Source organism: Triplophysa dalaica, chromosome 16 (assembly GCF_015846415.1).
Source record: "Triplophysa dalaica isolate WHDGS20190420 chromosome 16, ASM1584641v1, whole genome shotgun sequence".
NCBI lineage: Eukaryota > Metazoa > Chordata > Actinopteri > Cypriniformes > Nemacheilidae > Triplophysa > Triplophysa dalaica.
This window is the reverse complement of record NC_079557.1, coordinates 4,947,492-4,963,104: the sequence shown is the minus strand read 5'-3', so window position 1 is coordinate 4,963,104 and position 15,613 is coordinate 4,947,492. Positions and strand designations below refer to the sequence as shown.

The following is a 15,613-nucleotide window of genomic DNA, read 5'->3' as shown; positions in this document are numbered from 1 at the left end:
GGTTCAAGCAAAGCCGAGTGCGTGTCATGGTGACCGCATTAACAACGCTGTGCTTCAGAATCTCACCTGGGCACTGGAGGTAGTCCCCCGCGCTCTTTTCGAGTCTTGTCAGATGAGAGTTTTCGGCTCGGCACTGTTGCACGCACTGAAGTGCTCCTTGTTCAAACTGTTGGCATGTATACATGTATTTAATGCTCGACTAGTGTGTTTGCTAATGGCACCCTGCTGCTCAAGAGATTCCCACTGTGGTGCTTGAGGGGGAAGAGAGAGAGGTGTAGAGCATCGGCTCCGGTACTCCTGTAGTCAGTAGGGCGTTTTCTGCGACTACTCTGAGCTCGGTTTAAATTTGCACTCCAATGTGTTTTGGATTCCCCTTTGCTGTCGCAGCCAATTCCTGCACATACACAAAGGTAGAGCGACTCAGAGCAGTTCCGCTAAACGAATACGAGCGAAGCTCTTCTCTGTAACGTTTAATTAAAACGACTCTCGCCTTAAGTAATGAACTACTCGGCAGCGTGCTGTGCTTATTTCGGTTTATGGTAATGCTCACGCTGCAGACGTGAAGCAGAGCAACCCTTGCAGTTCGAAAATGATGTTTTAATTTCTTGCCTCCAAAACCAGCCACTATAAATAGATGCGAGTAATGTCTCAATTCGCAGAGTACGATTTGTGGGTCAATATATAACGCTGTGGATTTCAGCAACAGGCAGCGCTTGCTTACCTCAGCACTCTCGATTTGGGACTTTTTGAAAGTGTCAGGAATATTTGCTTCTCACGGTTTCCTGAGGTTAAGGCCACTCTGCGGCCGGGTGATTTAATCATCTGTAGGAACCGGTCCCTGATGCTGTCAGCCATCATTCTGTGAATTATATGAAATATATTCCCCATGTGGGCAGAAGACCAGACCTCAATTTCAGGTTTAGCTTGTGTTTAGAGCCAATCCTCTGGAGTCTGTTTTCTGCCATATTATTTTACAGTTCTATCAAATAATCGGACTAACAGGCGACAGCAGGTGTGTATTATGTTATTAAAATTGTTTGTTGCAGCGAGGGAAAGTAGTTTCTGTTCACTGCTCATTTGTCATGTCATAAAACGCTGCGTTCTGCTCTGTTTCAGGTTGCTAACCTTGCATGCTCCATCTCCAATAATGAGGAAGGAGTGAAGCTGGTGCGGATGGCCGCTTCCCAGCTGGAAACGCTATGCCCCCAGGTATGCCGAATCTTTTCACTCTGCCCTCGCGGCTTCAACGTTTTTATTTTAATCTGTGCTCTGTCCATGCCGCTTTCCATCAAAATAAACACGGCTTAATCTCAGTCCTAATCCGCAACAATCGTCCTGTATTTTACAAATGTAAAAGGGGAAGAGATGAAGGAAATGTCTCTCATAATCTAACCACACATGTGTTTTTGGTTTACTAGATGAATAAATTGTTTTGTGGTAATTGCAGGTGATTAATGCAGCCTTGGCCCTGGCCGCCAAGCCGAACAGCAAGGTGGCCCAGGATAACATGGATTTATTTAAGGACCAGTGGGAGAAGCAGGTGCGAGTGCTTACTGACGCAGTCGATGACATCACTTCCATTGACGACTTTCTCTGCGTGTCTGGTAAGTTGGCGTCACGAAACGTTTAGGGCGATATTGGCTTACAGAGTTCTGAAAGAGGGTTTTTGTGGAAATGGAGATACCTCTAGAGAAAATTGGTTTCTCTGAAGCTTCCAAAGCACCATAAGTTCATGTCCGATGGTCTAAAACAAGCTTGAGAGCTTTTCACTTACCCAGTCAAATATGGACTACAGTGCTTGTTTCCCTGTAGAAAAAAATAATATTTTTCCTTCCATCTCCATCATTTTTAATCTTTCCACTAACCATTGAACCGCATGCACAGAATTAAAAAGTATACAGACATGTTTCACAAACCCATCAAATGAAAACACCATGGCACACATGGTGTTTTGCAAAAATTACCTGCATATACTGGCTGGGAAGGCAGCGTCTTTAAAGACACTGTGTTAAGCGTCCAAACTGTATTGCCTTTAAAAAGCTTTCACAAATGGCATTTATAAAATAAAGGCATTTCCGACAAAGTATGATTCAGCGATAGTACATGAAAGCTGCTCTCCCTGGATCACATGTCATGAAGAACAAGCTTTTTACAGCATTAAGACCATTTACAAGAACATTTTCAACCTGCTCTGAATGCCACTGACAGAGTCTGCTTGACTTCTCTGATAACCATTTGTATCTGACCCGTAATGGCTTTGTGCAGAGGAGTTGAACAGCCTTTATACCATTATTTCTATGCCACTAAATGATGGCACAGGCTATTCCCGATCATGCAATGTTTAGCCATGGCATTTAAAGATGTTGACTAGCCTCTCAGGAGCATACAAAAGCACTTGTGTCAACTTTCCCCTTTGGAATTGACATTCTGTCACGTATATTAAGACTCACAAGCCCCCCGTCAGACGTGGCTTTTATGGGTTCTGGTTAAGCTTTGGGCTGACTGACTGCCTTCGCCCTCCTTTCAAGGACAGATTATGGTTTTCCATGTTGATTTGCATTTCCTAGACACCCATTACTAAAATGTCTGAGTGTCTGCGTTTAATCTTTTTCCGTCCCCCCATGTGATTCCCTTTAATGTTCTTAAGTCGCAATGTAAATGAGGCATGAAGGATGGGGATTTCCTGTTGTCATGCCATGCATTGTGGGTAGAGCAGTACTCCATTATTTGTTGTGTAACCTGGGTCATTGTAAACATTGTTTCTTATGTTTTCCCTACAGAAAACCACATTCTGGAGGATGTTAACAAGTGCGTGATCGCCTTGCAAGAGAAGGATGTCGATGGGCTCGATCGCACTGCCGGAGCCATCCGCGGAAGAGCTGCCCGTGTGGTCCATGTGGTCACCTCTGAAATGGACAACTACGAACCTGGAATCTACACGGAGAAGGTTCTGGAAGCCACCAAGCTTCTCACGAATACAGGTATAGAACTGAGATCATAACAGATCTGAAGTGATTTATGGTTTGTGGTAGATGTCTATAGCGAAGACAGATTGTTATATTATGTACAGTATGGAGTAAACATTCTCTTTTTGCCTTTTAAAAGGATAATAAAGACTTGTGTATATTGCTTAAAGGGATACCTCACCGAAAAAAAAAAATTCTGTCTTTCATCTAGTTGTTCCAAATCTGTATACATTTCTTTGTTTGGTTGAACAAAGATATTTGGCAGAATATTTGTAACCAAACAGTTCTTGGACCCCATTGACTACCACAGTAGGAAAAATTACAATGATAGTCAAAAGTGCCCCAGAACTGTTTGCTATCCTACATTCTTCAAAATATCTTCTTTCGTGTTCAACAGATAACAAATAATCAAGTAATTTTTCCTATTATGGTAGTCAATGGGGTCGAACAACTGTTTGGTTACAAGCATTCTGCCAAATATCTTTCTCTGTGTTAAACCAAACAAAGAAATGTAAACAGATTTGGAAGAACTCAAAGGTGAGTAAGTGATGACAACATTTTTTTTTTTTGGAGTGAACCGTTTCTTTAGTTGCCAAGAATCATGAATACAAAACGTAAAGTCACAGATGTTTATCAGCACTCTAGATCAGTGTTTCATCTTTTTTTTGGAAATGGCACTTGTGTTTGTGTGACTAATTTCTATTTAAAATCCATTGTTCTTTTTTAACATCTAAAAATGCTGCACAGGCATCCAAAAATAGATCTGTTGCCATCTGGGCCAGAGTTTATTTGTTTATTTGTAAGGTTTGGGAGGTGTAAGAGTGCAGATTTAAACTCAAGGTAACACTATGACTTTACAAGGTTATTAAGCCTGTTCTTCAGACTTGTATTAACTTTGCTGGAGCCAATGATACCCCAAATGCTGCTCATTTCTGCAGTCTAGCCTTGTTAGGAAAATATTCACGTAATATCACTTGCGTTAAGACAGCAGCGATATTACTTCACGTGTGCTTATGTAGTTGCGTTTGAATGCCATCGGGAACTTTTTCATAGCTGATTGTTTATTCTACTGGGACACTATAAGATCATCCAGTTCAGTGCAGGATCTCCCATTGGGAAATGTTGTTGCAGAGCTGTGCTTGAAATGAAATGTCTGGGTCGAATTGGCAAAAAAGATGATGTTCACCAAAGATGGTTTAATTAATGTTAGACATTTTCTGTTATCCTGCTGGCTGGCCTTTCGTAGTTGCAAATCCCAAATCCAAATCTACCTTGCTTTCTTTTTGACTTATGTCTTCCACGTTATCTCCTCCTCGCGGCCCATCCGCTGCTCCCCAGTGCAGTTGTAAATTGTGAATGAGAATGGGTATTAATGTAGATGTGTTCGGTGCCTATGGGGAGCAACCATTATGTTGGGAGGTAGTGCGTAGCTGGTGGGTCGGCTTAACTAAATGCTTGAGCAAACTGTTATAGATCATTTCGATTTGGGCATCTCATTACACCAAATTTCACAAGGGGTCGGCCCCAAATCACCTAGTGTGACTACATTTACCCAGCTCTTTTTTAGCCCCGATTTGAACGAGGATCGCAATAGCAGCAGGAACTGTATTTAAGGCATAAAAGCATTTTGTTATCAGCACCCAAATTCAATTCATTATTAAGAGCCAACAAATTTGAGAGCTGCAAAAGGTAATTGGATGTGAAGCCTGTTGTGTTTGCATATAGCTCAGGAATAATGCATATGTTTATTTGTGAAGACATTTATGTGGCCAGGTGCAAATGCTGCGTGCGTTATGACTATAATATGCATGAATGCAATACAAATGCATGAAGTGTCCAAGTGTAGATACAACTCCAGTATCATCTGGGAATATTAGATGAAAATATAAAAGGTGTAATATGTTCTTTCATAGGAAACCCCAACCATATCTCAAAAGGTCTTTGATTTTTAAAAGCAAATAGGGCTTGTTTGGCGTTTGAGTTCTTGTTGCCACCTGTCTTGATGATTGAATTATTTGAGCGTGTCTCTGGATTAAGTGTACTCATCTGCTGTACTTGGCATAAAGTAAAGCCTGATTAAAAGTCTGCCCTGAGCAATCATTAAAACCCACCATCACATCCATGAATTTTACCGTTTGGCTCGGCTACGTTTCGGGCGTTCCAAGTTGGATGAGAAGTGTCGAAATTCAATTCCTCAAATCTAATTTGAGTTCTATATTTCTACGGGCGAGATGTCTTGATTGAATCGTACTTCAGTTGACTCGTGTTTGCCGAGTCGTAATGGAAATGTTCCCGGGGAAATTAATCTGTTTTCTCGATTGAGATGAATGTTAAACGTTTCTGACCTTGTCACGTGTCCTTGTGTGTCCCTCTGTGTCTGTTTACAGTGATGCCACGTTTTACCGAGCAGGTGGAGGCGGCCGTGGAAGCTCTGAGCGCCAACAATGGACGACCTCTGGATGAGAACGAGTTCATCGATGCTTCCCGACTGGTCTACGACGGCGTGAGGGACATCAGAAAGGCGGTGCTTATGATCAGGGTGAGAAGCCTTGTTAAAGAGAGCTCTAAACATTTGCTCATTTCCTCTTATGCCAATAGTAGATGTTCTGCAAAACGTTTAAGCTTGCCTTCCATACAACGAAAGCGGTTGGCCATTCCCAATGCCAAACATGTTTTCCCTCAAACTGTGCCTGCACAGACGTGCACTCCTTGTAAAACTCCCATGCAGACGGAGAACAATTCAGTGCAGATGCCAGGCACGCAGATATGTGAGGAAAGGGCTCGAGAAGTATATCCAAAATCAAAACCGTACGAGTGGATCAATCTGAATGTCTCTTTTAGTATTGAAGCTGTGTGCAGACTTGTGCAGTAGTAATATGCAGTGTTGGTCCCTATCCATGAATGCTACTAAGATTTACGCTAGGCCACTGAGGCCACAAGTTATGTTTATGTTTCTTGTGATCTTGACAATATTGAGTTTTTCCGAGAAAACAACAAAAATAAGGGTAATGTATGACCTCCAGGTATCTTTAAATAACACATTTATGGGGACATTTTTATTCTCGACATTTTGATTGAATACAAATATGTAGTGCTAGAAGAGTCAATATACCAATCTTTATTTTCGCCTGTTTTCCCAGAGGAGCGAATGCTATGTTTTGAATTCAAATGTTGTGAAAGGTAGCGGTGTCAGTGAACTTCATAATAAAGATGACCTCAGAACCACAATCTTCTATTATTTCATTGCGAAGTTAAAGAGCGTTTGAGTGTATTTTTTCATTACCTTATTATGTAGTTATGTCAATCACAAAGTGGATTTCCAGTGCACTCTTTTAACATCATGGCCTTCCTTGTGCTCTTAGTCCTTTATCTTATTCCCCTATGAAAGCATTTATTATGAAGGTAAACTCCAATTAGATGTATCAAAACTCATGTGGTATTAGAGGGCGGTAGAGGGCAATGGGAATTAATGGTTTGTTCCGAGAGGCTATAAGTAACTCCTAATAATACTCCACTTAGACTGACCTCTTTGTCTATGTATACGCGTAAGAGAAATTGTGAAAGCAAAGTGCTTGTGCGCATAACCTAACGTCCCAGTTTATTACTAACTAATGGTGAATTTGTTTTAAGCACCTTGTAACCTAATTGAACAGAATTCCCTTTCCAACAGCACTAATACGAGAGCTGTAGTTGTCTGAGGGTTAATGGTCTTCGCCTGAGCAGAAATGTAACGTCCGACAGATGGTTTGTAGCTCTCAGTGAAGCGTTAGCTAGCAGTCTGACAATGAGCAGACAATCGTCCTTTTCTGTCGCATGGGGAAACGAACAGACTTTAAATGCCGCTCGCAAAAAAGGGGAGCAACTGGGTTAAAGCTATTAATTGAGGCAAATATCGTCTTTCCAGGCTAACAAGTTTTCAATTAATTGCAAAGATAATGTACACTGAGTTTGAATAATTGGCTCATGAGGAAGTGTTTTGGAATGGATTAGCGCTTTTAGTTAAAACGAAGAGTGCGGTCACGACCCGGATAATGAAGCCGAAGTAGCAATGTGATTAAAAAGAAGTGAAAGAAACGTGCATAGACAGCACATACACACAAACTGACCTGTCTCCTATTGATGATCTGATGTGCGTTTTAATCACCTCCGACTATTTCTTTGCAGCCATTGTGCAGAAAACATCAACCAACCCTGTTCATTCAGACATCAGACTACTGAGACGATTCATATTGGCAGTTTGATGCAACTGGAATTACGTATCTCTGTTTTTTTGTAATAACCGAGGGCTTGAATTAGAAAAAACACCAAATTAGAAGGGGGACCTGTTACAGCGTGTATTTGCATTATAATACGTAATTGATTTCAGAATGGGATTTAATTAGCATTTCCCCTTTCTTTTCGAATCCTAGGAGGGTTGTGTTACTGCATTCATTTTCCAATCTAGTCATCCATCTCTAGTTTTATCTAGATTGATTGAATGGTTGTAAAACAAAAGGCCTCTGGCTCTCGAAGTCTGCTTGTTTGATGCCAGTTTAACACGGCCAGGCAGTGTCGAACGGGGCCCTTATGCTGAAACGCTTGACTATGAAGCAGAGGCAGGCATGATTTTTGCCATGTATTTTATTCCGTTATGTATCGCGCCTTATTTCCAAGTGCTTTAGGGCCCGTGTTCTAACACCACTATATTGTCCAAACCAATAAGAAACCACCCAAAGGCCTGGCAAACATTTTCACGGGGTGCAGTCAGCGAACCCTGGTGTAATATACCCCGCAGACATCTAGAGATGGCAAGAAAGAAAAATTCCAACTTTAATAGTCGAGTTTAAAGTTACTTTCCTCCAAGCACGCAAGGTTAAGCTCACGCGTTTAGACAGAGCTTGAGCATTAGCCAATCAGTCAGCGCTAGTGCCCAGCGGGCATCAACTTCCCAGCCACACGGGAACTCCTCGATCCGAACAGACAAGTGTGCGACTAAGGCTACTTAAGATGGACAGAGTCTTTAACCTCAGTAAGTACTGTGATCGCAGTCCTCGCCGGTCGGCCGTCACCTAATATTTGACAGCCAGGCAGCCCTCGACTCCCATTGAGGGGATGTCACTGGTACTAATGGCCCTTCCATCGCACACATCCTGCCAAGCGGTTACTGTATCCTGGAACGGCCCTGTCTGCATCTTACCTCCACTGCTTCAGGCAACTCGGACTGTTTATTCAAATTCCTGCCCACTTCTTGCCTGGTTTATAGACATAATCATTGGATAGTTTTTGTACGGTAAATCTGTACTTTCAGGAAGGTTCAAATTAATACTCTGACCCTAAAATACTTGATGTCATTCAAATAAATGATTGACTTGAGCATCCGGCCTGGACAGTGTTTTCCCGTGTTTACTTCAGCCGCATATTTTGGGATTCTCAAGGTGTCTATTATTGGAACAGCTGCATCGTGAGCCAGTCAGAATCTCTTCATAAATGGATTGTACAGACAGTCGGATAAGCGCGGCTTGCAGCCCTGGCGAAATAATACATCCATATCTTCTTATATCTCGTCCTCTCCCGTATCAAGCTGAAATGCATTTTCTTGTCAGTGAGGGTTCTCCCCCCAACCACCCCCCCTCCCCTTTCTTCACCATTTTCCTCTGCAAACAGGTCCCTCTGCTCACAAGTGCATACTAATAGAGCGGCGGAGTTAAAAGAGGCCCGCTTGGCATTCAGTGCAGGGATTAGAGAGAAGGAGTTAGTTTAGTTGAGTACTGGGAAAATGTGATGCACTCCCTGCATTGATGCACCAGATTATTCCTTTTCTTCTCCAGAGTCTGTTTTAGCACTTCCAACATTTCGTTTTCATTCAAGATGCATGGACGATGTTTTATTACTGGCGCTTAGTTAAGACAAGTGTCACTATTGCTCATCTAAGAGTTTTCTCGGTATCACTCATACACCCACACTGAATTTGTGCTGCACATGAATGTTACCTCATCTTGCAGCATTTTGAAGAGAGATGTTCTATTACGTTTTTAAAAGGTCTTGCAGGTTTTGCTCGGTGCATAAAATTGGCTGAAAATCCTTTAGACTCGCATTAAAAGAGGGAGAGCAAAATATCAAAAGAATGTGGGGTAACATCTACCCAGACCATCCTGGCATCTGTCTAGCAATCCCCTGGAAGCCTACCAGAACACCCTAGCAACAGCCTGCTTCTTATTTACAAATGCTTTATTTTTTAAATGAAAAACTATTTGTTCTAGATGTCGCTTAAAGTAAAAAAAAAAATTAGATCTTGATTTGTTGTTTAAACAAATACATATATCTTACTAAATCGCTTCCATCTTCACCCCCGCTCTTTTCTTCTCACCCCACAGACCCCAGATGAGCTGGATGATTCGGACTTTGAGACAGAAGACTTTGATTCTCGCAGCAGAACCAGCGTGCAGACAGAAGATGATCAGCTTATTGCCGGACAGAGCGCACGGGTAAGAGTTATAGGGCTTTTGTAGTTCTCTACCAGAGAGCCGTGCCATCACTAGATTGAATCTCTTTTTTATCTTTACGATTCATGGCAGTGTTGTCCCCAGTAGCCGCGGGAACTGTATCGGTCAGCAAAATACTGTCCGTGTAATGCACACAAGCCTGTAATTTCCAAAGTATTTTACTGCAATTTCCTCTTAATTAATTTTGAGATTTATGAGCCGTACCACAGTCTATTTAAAGGGGGTGTTAAATGCTTTCCTCGGAGGTCAGGTTTGTGGTGTCAGTGCCAAATCCACCTGTGTTTTGCTCTTCTGCTCCATTAGCACAGGGAATCTTGGCGTGTTAAGACCCTGTACTGATTTCATGTCAACAGCACACCCGATGTTGCCACCAGAGAAACACATCAAATCTCGCCTCCTCCATTCCTCTCTCATACTCCCTCCATTCATATCCTTCTCTGTTGCCTTGGTAATGCTTATGAAAATCCATCTTGACATGGCTGGAAGGAACAGCATAGATATATATGTATTTTTATTATTTTGTTATTAGTTTGAATATTCTCTAGTCCACAGCTGAAGTGATGGTACACACAGTTGAAGATTGGCAGTCTGGTTTCCTTTTTAAATTCAGTATTGTGTTGAGTATTAAACAGAGAAAGAGAGGGAGGAAAAGAGACGGGTAACGTGGACCAAGTTGTGTATAGGGATCTTCTTGGTGAGAGTGACATCTTTCTTACAGTATAAACACTCCTTTGACTACGTGATAACAACTGCAAAAATGGTAGCGCAATTGTGTCCAACGTTGCATACATAGTCCAACATACTAATTTGAATACGTTTTACAGTAAGAATTGTTAATGGACATAGATTTTCATCTGTACATATTTACATCCGCTCTGCCGTTCGCCTATTCCACGTTGCCGGAACTCAAAGGACTATAATTATAGACCTCTCACCCTCCGTCTCCATACAGTTATACACTGCGCGTTGAAAATAACTATTAAAATAGTCAGCCCAAATCATCTGGGTACTGCAGAATCTCAAACTGAAAGGCTCTTGTTTAGAGATAAAGGCATTGCAGATGGCTCAAGACCTTGTGCAAGGGAAGCGAGCGGTGTTTTGGTTTCAAGAGTTGTAGGAACGGGGCCGTGAATGTTGTGCTTGAGTGAGAATGTGATTATATAAGTCTGTAATCACTGTCCTGCCTCCTGTTTCACCCCCCCAGGGGTCTTTGGCTCCATCGGGAATCCCAGTCAGTCTGCTAATGTGTGTCACGTGTTTGCTGGTGCTCCAAATTTGAAGAACAATTTGAGTTTAGAATGCCAAAAATGACAATTCCTAGTTGGAGAGATGGCTAGAAATGTAGGTCACAGAGAAGACAGCCCCATTTCTTGATATTTATTGTTCAATATTGAAACGTGTCCTAACAGTTTGTGACGTTGACGACGCAAAAATGCTTTGCAAAGTGATTTCGATCACAAGCAAGTAGAACATATTTCTTCTGATTGATAAGTTGTAAGCTCTGCAATAAATGACCCCACAAGAGGCTACAAAGAACAGACATGGAAACAAAGAAAATTTTGCCTGTTGTTTACATTGTTTGGACCACATTTAGTCTGGTTATGACCTTTTATAGGTTATAATGCTCCTTTCCGTTGAGTCTTGATCAATGACACGCATTTAACCGGCTCCTTGTTTGTGTTTAGCAGGACTACTAAGGCTATAGAAAGCATTGCTCAGCACAGTAATAAAAGGTTGAGAACCTTTTACAGAATTAGAAGAAATAAAGTTTCATAGCCTATACACCACCAGCCAAAGCTGTAAAATCTATTGCTTACCGAGACCAAGGCGGTCAAGCAAGAAATGAGAGAGAGACGGGAAGGACAAAAGAAGGTGTATGTGAGAGGAAGAGAACCAGGAAGGGCGATTGAACACCAATTTTCTTTTTTAATTGGATATTATATGTCACAGTATTTGCTCACAAACTGTCACACATCGGCGTATCATGCACAGATTTCTGCGGGGTTTGTTTTTATATGTGATGTTCTCTGTGGGTTGGCAGGCCATCATGGCTCAGTTACCCCAGGAGCAGAAGGCGAAGATTGCCGAGCAGGTGGCCAGTTTCCAGGAGGAAAAGAGCAAGCTGGACGCTGAGGTGTCCAAGTGGGATGACAGTGGAAATGACATCATCGTTCTGGCCAAGCAGATGTGTATGATCATGATGGAGATGACTGACTTCACTAGGTGAGAGCAAACCTCCAGCTTCACATCCTGACAGCCTGTCAGTGACCACACGCACACACACACACCTCTTAGACTCAACCCAATAGCCTTCTCTGGCATGCATTACTGCTTCGGTCTCACCGTGTCGCCTCAGTGGTTCAGCTTTATATCGGTTTTGTATGGCAGTTTGCATTGCCCATGAAATGTGCCCTCGCCTTTTTGAGGCAGAACCTTTTCTAATATTGAAAGCCGTGCTAGCGGGGTCTGTTTTTTATACCTAATTTCCCCTGTCATTTGCCTAAATCGGCCATCAATTAGCTAGGCCTAATATTAACTCAGACAAGCACTTGGTTCCATCTCATGGACTTTTTCTTCCCTCTCAGTGGAAGCAAATGAGCTGTGCATTTTTTCGTAGGCTTTTTACGTGCCTCATTTCCCTGCCTCTTTGTTTTTCCGTCATATGTGGTTCCTGCGTTCTCCCGTGTGTGAAAGACATTGAAGAGATGAGAAATGATTTGTACTTTGACTGAGTTTACACAGCAGAAGAAAAGGAATGTCAGTTGTGGTTATAGCTGCTAAGAATAGAATACTGGTGTGACTTTGGTACTTTTTTAAAAGACGTAGAATAAGTATGGACATTGTTTAATGTTTCTTCTTACTAAATACATTTGCCTTAATGTATTTATTCCTCAAACGGTCACCTAGGAAATGAGACAAGCTTCTAGCAGAAGATAAGGTCACCGAAGTTCTTTCTCTTTATGATGGCAAAAAGGGACATTTAAAGTGTGACCGAAAACTCATGGACCACACACATGAGAGAGACTGCCATCTGCTCTCCCAAAGGATACACTGTGTGTACGTGTGTGTTTGTGCGTGTGTGAGACAGAGAGAATGTCTCTGTCTATCTATCTTTCCTGTCTATCCTAAACAAGATTTAGGTGTATAATGCAAAAAACATGATTTGCCAGTGTTGTACTCATTGTAATGTCTGCAGGATGCCTGTCACTCCATAGCAGCATTATACAGAGAGAGGTTAAAATATATCTGTCCTTTGCTGTATGGTGGGACAGAGGTTTCTGAACGCAATGAACATATTACACTGTTAAAATACACAATGTTAACAGCCGATGCAAACATCTGGTACGTATAGATCACTTTGCAGCATTTGTAGTTCCTGACACGTACACAATAACATAAGGTAATGTAAAGTATGCACATTTTATTAAGCAAATTCAAAGCACTTGTGGTAGATTCACAATATTATGTTAATGCATTTTTCTTTGATAATCAATTTATGTTTCTATACCCTTCAGCTCCATATCCACCTCCATATTTCACATTTGCTTTTTTCCCCACTGTAAAGTGACATCACCAGCGAGGCTTTTCCATGCCACAGCACACGGTCCACTTGATCAATAATGACATTTTGTTGTGAACTGATTTCATCACCATTTTTTACCCATTAGACGTTACTGCCATAAATGTAATGTGTATATTTATCGTCAACGATCTATTGAATTGATTGTATTACTTCTGTTGAAGGTTAAATGCAGGCAATCGCACCTTGTCGAAGGCCCCCCAGAAACCTCTCATCGTCCTAAACTTAAAAGCAACAAGGCTGCAATACATCTGTCAGTGATTTGGTGCCATTTGCATGAGAAATGGCAATCGGCGCCGATGTTTCACCTGCAGAATGTGCAGAGCGAAGGTCTCCGCGAGTTAATTCATTCCACGCCCAAATTATTGCCCCCCCCGACCTTGAATGTGTACACAGTCCCGTGAAGGTTAATGCTATAAAGAGGAAATTGATTTTTGGAGCCTTTATCCAGGCTCAATATCTGCAGCAATGACTTGCCACCAATTCTGCGTATGTCCCTTTGCGCTCATGAATAAAGCATGCATTGCCTAGAATTGTGTCACATATTTGGGAGCCACCTGTCGGTGCATGATGCGGTCCGGTGCTTGAGTGGCTATACGCCACACACACACAATTGCACTACCCCCATCTGGAAGGATCAGTGGCTGATTCACACGCACACGGTCTGATTTGCATATCCTAGTATGGCATGTCAAGTGGAATAGTCACCCTCGCTTTATAGTCACCTTGTAGTCACCCCTCACCTGAATCCTAGCGCAGGTCACGTTCTGAAAAGGGAATTTGTTCTATGTTTCAAAACGTGTTGTTGTCTATTCTTCTTTTCATACAGCGTCTCTGGTGAATTCCCGTGACTGTTTTGCACATGCAGCACTTCATTACGTGCTTCGAGGAAGACCCTCTCTGAACAACAGACAACGGGAGAGACAGCCGTAATGGGGAGGGGTGACTTTAGGGAAAGCGAGAGAACACAAAAATCCATCTGTTGTTGGTTGGATTGTTCAGTTTAGCCTGAAGAGAGCAGCTTTGAATCCAGGTTGCGCCACTTGCCAACTGTGCCCTGCAGTCCCTTGTGGGCACACAGAACTGGCAAATGGCTGGCCAGCTCGTAGCCGGAGTGCTACGGGGGGCCAGCATGGGATGCTGGGACGGATAAGGCCAGAATTATTAAATAAACTTGAAGTGGCAGTGACCCCAGGAAGCTGACCAGACAGCACAGAAGTGGGTGGGAACTGCTATTTGCTCGCACCATCTGTCTATCTGTCTGTCTCACTGCTTTTTTACCCCCTGTGTCTTTAGGCTAAGAGTGAATGGAAGCATGTTGGAGGGGATGTTCCTTTTAATGAGATTAATCAATTGGAAGGGACTTGATGATGTCTTGGCCAGATAGCTGTGCATGCTAGGCTGCCCTTTTGTGAGCAAAAGGGGGTTTTCTTTAACCTTGTCAATATGAGAACAAATACCCACCTGAGCTGTCAGATGTGTTGACGTCTTGACAAGCATCATCTGTAGCTCATGCTTGCACGCGTACATCGGTACAGGGCAATGGAGACCTCAAACAGAACCATAACTGTGAATAAAACTTTTTTTTACACAGGGGAAAAGGACCACTCAAAAACAACTCTGATGTGATCAACGCTGCGAAGAAGATTGCCGAAGCCGGATCGAGAATGGACAAACTGGGCCGCAAAATAGCAGACCAGGTGAGTTCCACTTGCATGACATCATTACTCATCATTACATCATTTTAACCAAGTTCTTGTGTTTTACTTAAAGAATTTAATCCCTCCGAGACCCCCTGGTGAATCACAACAGTGCATAATTTATCTCTCAGCCAAATCGCTGTGAATGAGTCCGTGATTGTACGGGCGCCACCACGGGACTGTTGTAAAATTAATCCCCACAGTCCATCACTTTATTTTCCTGGAAAGCTCTTATTCCTGAAGCCAAGTGACAATGACAGGTTCACATGCTTTGTGAAAATAATACAGGAACGTTTCCAGTAAACATCAAGCCGCAGCGTGCGCTGCGAGCGCTTATTTTGATTTCTCTTTTCTCATCAGTAGCGAGCTTGAAAGGAGCTCAGAAAAGGGTTTTGCACAGCAGTTTCATCGCCCATCACTCATCCCACCGTGAAGGCCTCGCCTCTCGGTTTGTCATTTAATTAAAACGGGGCGACGTGCTGCGATAGGGTCGCCCGAACACTACCTCTCAATGTGTAAATAGCACCTTTCTCTAAATCTCTAAGAATGCTCTATTCTTCAGCAGCGCAGAGGACGTCGCCTGACCTTGTGAAGCTCTGGGTCGTGATAAATGTTAATACCCCGCATCCGACTGCATGCGTTCATGACGACGGTTTTACCCATCCAGCACAGTATCTAGGGATATCCCACGTTGTTTATTAGCTGTGGCTACGGCAGTTAATTAGCCATGCCAGCGAACATCTGCAGTGTGCTTTCAAAAAGATTCCTTTAACATAATCTTGCATAATAAACAGGCTTTGCGCGAACGGCAGCGCTTTTTTTTTGATATTTTATTTAGATCGCACTTTGATCCAGCAAGCCGCAGCTCCACTTTTCAAGTCTTGT

The 15,613-nt window shown here is 42.5% G+C and overlaps 1 protein-coding gene across 1 annotated transcript in view; it reads left to right on the top strand.

Annotated features, from left to right (window-relative positions):
- The window catches only part of ctnna1 (catenin (cadherin-associated protein), alpha 1), a 79,516-nt gene that overhangs the window by 50,446 nt on the left and 13,457 nt on the right, over positions 1-15,613 (top strand). The window contains exons 10-16 of the mRNA XM_056768958.1: positions 1,117-1,209; positions 1,448-1,604; positions 2,781-2,981; positions 5,354-5,505; positions 9,320-9,430; positions 11,490-11,671; positions 14,623-14,728. Of these exons, the coding sequence (XP_056624936.1) occupies positions 1,117-1,209; positions 1,448-1,604; positions 2,781-2,981; positions 5,354-5,505; positions 9,320-9,430; positions 11,490-11,671; positions 14,623-14,728 (1,002 nt within the window). The remainder of the gene's footprint in view (positions 1-1,116; positions 1,210-1,447; positions 1,605-2,780; positions 2,982-5,353; positions 5,506-9,319; positions 9,431-11,489; positions 11,672-14,622; positions 14,729-15,613) is intronic.